This window comes from Arachis ipaensis, chromosome B08 (genome assembly GCF_000816755.2).
Source record: "Arachis ipaensis cultivar K30076 chromosome B08, Araip1.1, whole genome shotgun sequence".
Classification (NCBI taxonomy): Eukaryota; Viridiplantae; Streptophyta; class Magnoliopsida; order Fabales; family Fabaceae; genus Arachis; species Arachis ipaensis.
The window spans coordinates 12,838,718-12,840,163 of record NC_029792.2 but is presented as its reverse complement, the minus strand read 5'-3'; the positions used below and the strand labels follow the sequence as shown (position 1 = coordinate 12,840,163).

The window sequence follows — 1,446 nt, the reverse complement described above, 5'->3', positions numbered from 1 at the left end:
TTTTTTTTTTGAAAAAGTATAGGTAACTAACAAAATTTTTAAATAATGTGTAAACAATGTGAATTAATAGAATTAAAAGAGTAAATTTAATTAGTAGCATTAAATTAGGTTGTAGTGTATTTAATTAACAATCGTATTTTATCACTTTTTTCATTCCTGGCACACGAGGCCACTACTCTTTGCACGAAAGGGGAGGTTTTATTTCATTTTATTTTTATTATTTAAAGATTTCAGGCATGCAGCCACTCCAGAAGATAAAGATGCATGGAAGGCTGATAGTAGTAAAGCTAAAGGACTAAATTAAAGCTTTCATTGTACAACTTGACTAGAGGACTTATTTCTGTTATACATTGATTATTCTATCATTCACACTCGATTTGTAATCAATCTATAAAACTGAAACCTCAAACAAATTAAACACTAATCTGACAAACTTTCATTAGTTTGCGACATCTTATTAGTACAAGTATGATAGAAGTTAACTGTTAACTTATTCACCACTTTACAACGAACCCTTTTAAGTTGTAAATTAAAGTTGTGTTTTAAACAAAACAACCAACATGATATATAGAAACTTACATACTAGACAATTTCTTAAAAATAGTTCATGTCTCCATTATAAAAAAAAGACTGATAAATTATTATACAAAACTATTTTTCGTAAATTATTATCAAGATTTTGCTACTGGTTAGCAAAATATTACTTTAATTCACCGAAAACAGTTATGCAGTAGGATAAGAAGCATCCATGGCAATTCCACATAAACCAAGACCAGCACCTATGCCTCTTTTCATCCTTATGTATCCTCCCTCGCCCCATTCAGTACCCCATGAGTTTTTAACAATCCAATAATCAGTACCGGTTTCATTTGTACCATAACCAACGGCCGTAACACCATGATCAAGCTCATACCCACATGTTTCGTCAAAAATACCACCGGAATAAAACTGAAAATGTAAGGAACTTGCTTGAATTGCAACCGCCAAAGGTTGGTGAGCCAATGCCTTCACAACCTCACTCTCATTGTTTGCTGGAACCATCTCATAGCCTTTGATTTGAGCAACGTCGAAGGCTTCTGCTGTTGCGTTGCATGTAGCGTCTGTTGCGTTGTAAGGGTAGTTTGCGTCGCTGTTGATTCCGCCGTTTTTCCAAATGTATTGAAATGCACCTTCCATGTAACCGCCGTTACATCCCTCGTCCCTACCGTGTATGTCACAACTCACCACTTGTTGCTCGGAAAGTGACACCAGCTGTCCGGTGGTTATCGCGTGGATGCCCTCCACCGCAGCCACCGCCGAAAATGCCCAACAGCTACCTAGTTTTACATACACCAAAGAAATTAAAATTGCACATAAATTTAGATATTTAAAATATATTTAGAATATTATATTTAATATTAGACTGATTATGTCATTATAATTTATAATATTTTGCCAATGAATAAG

The 1,446-nt window shown here is 34.5% G+C and overlaps 1 protein-coding gene across 1 annotated transcript in view; it reads right to left on the bottom strand.

Annotated features, from left to right (window-relative positions):
• Positions 365–1,446, bottom strand: part of LOC107610535 (ervatamin-B-like) — a 1,964-nt gene continuing 882 nt past the window's right edge. The window contains exon 2 of the mRNA XM_016312581.2: positions 365–1,316. Within this exon, the coding sequence (XP_016168067.1) occupies positions 724–1,316 (593 nt within the window). The 3' untranslated portion in view covers positions 365–723. The remainder of the gene's footprint in view (positions 1,317–1,446) is intronic.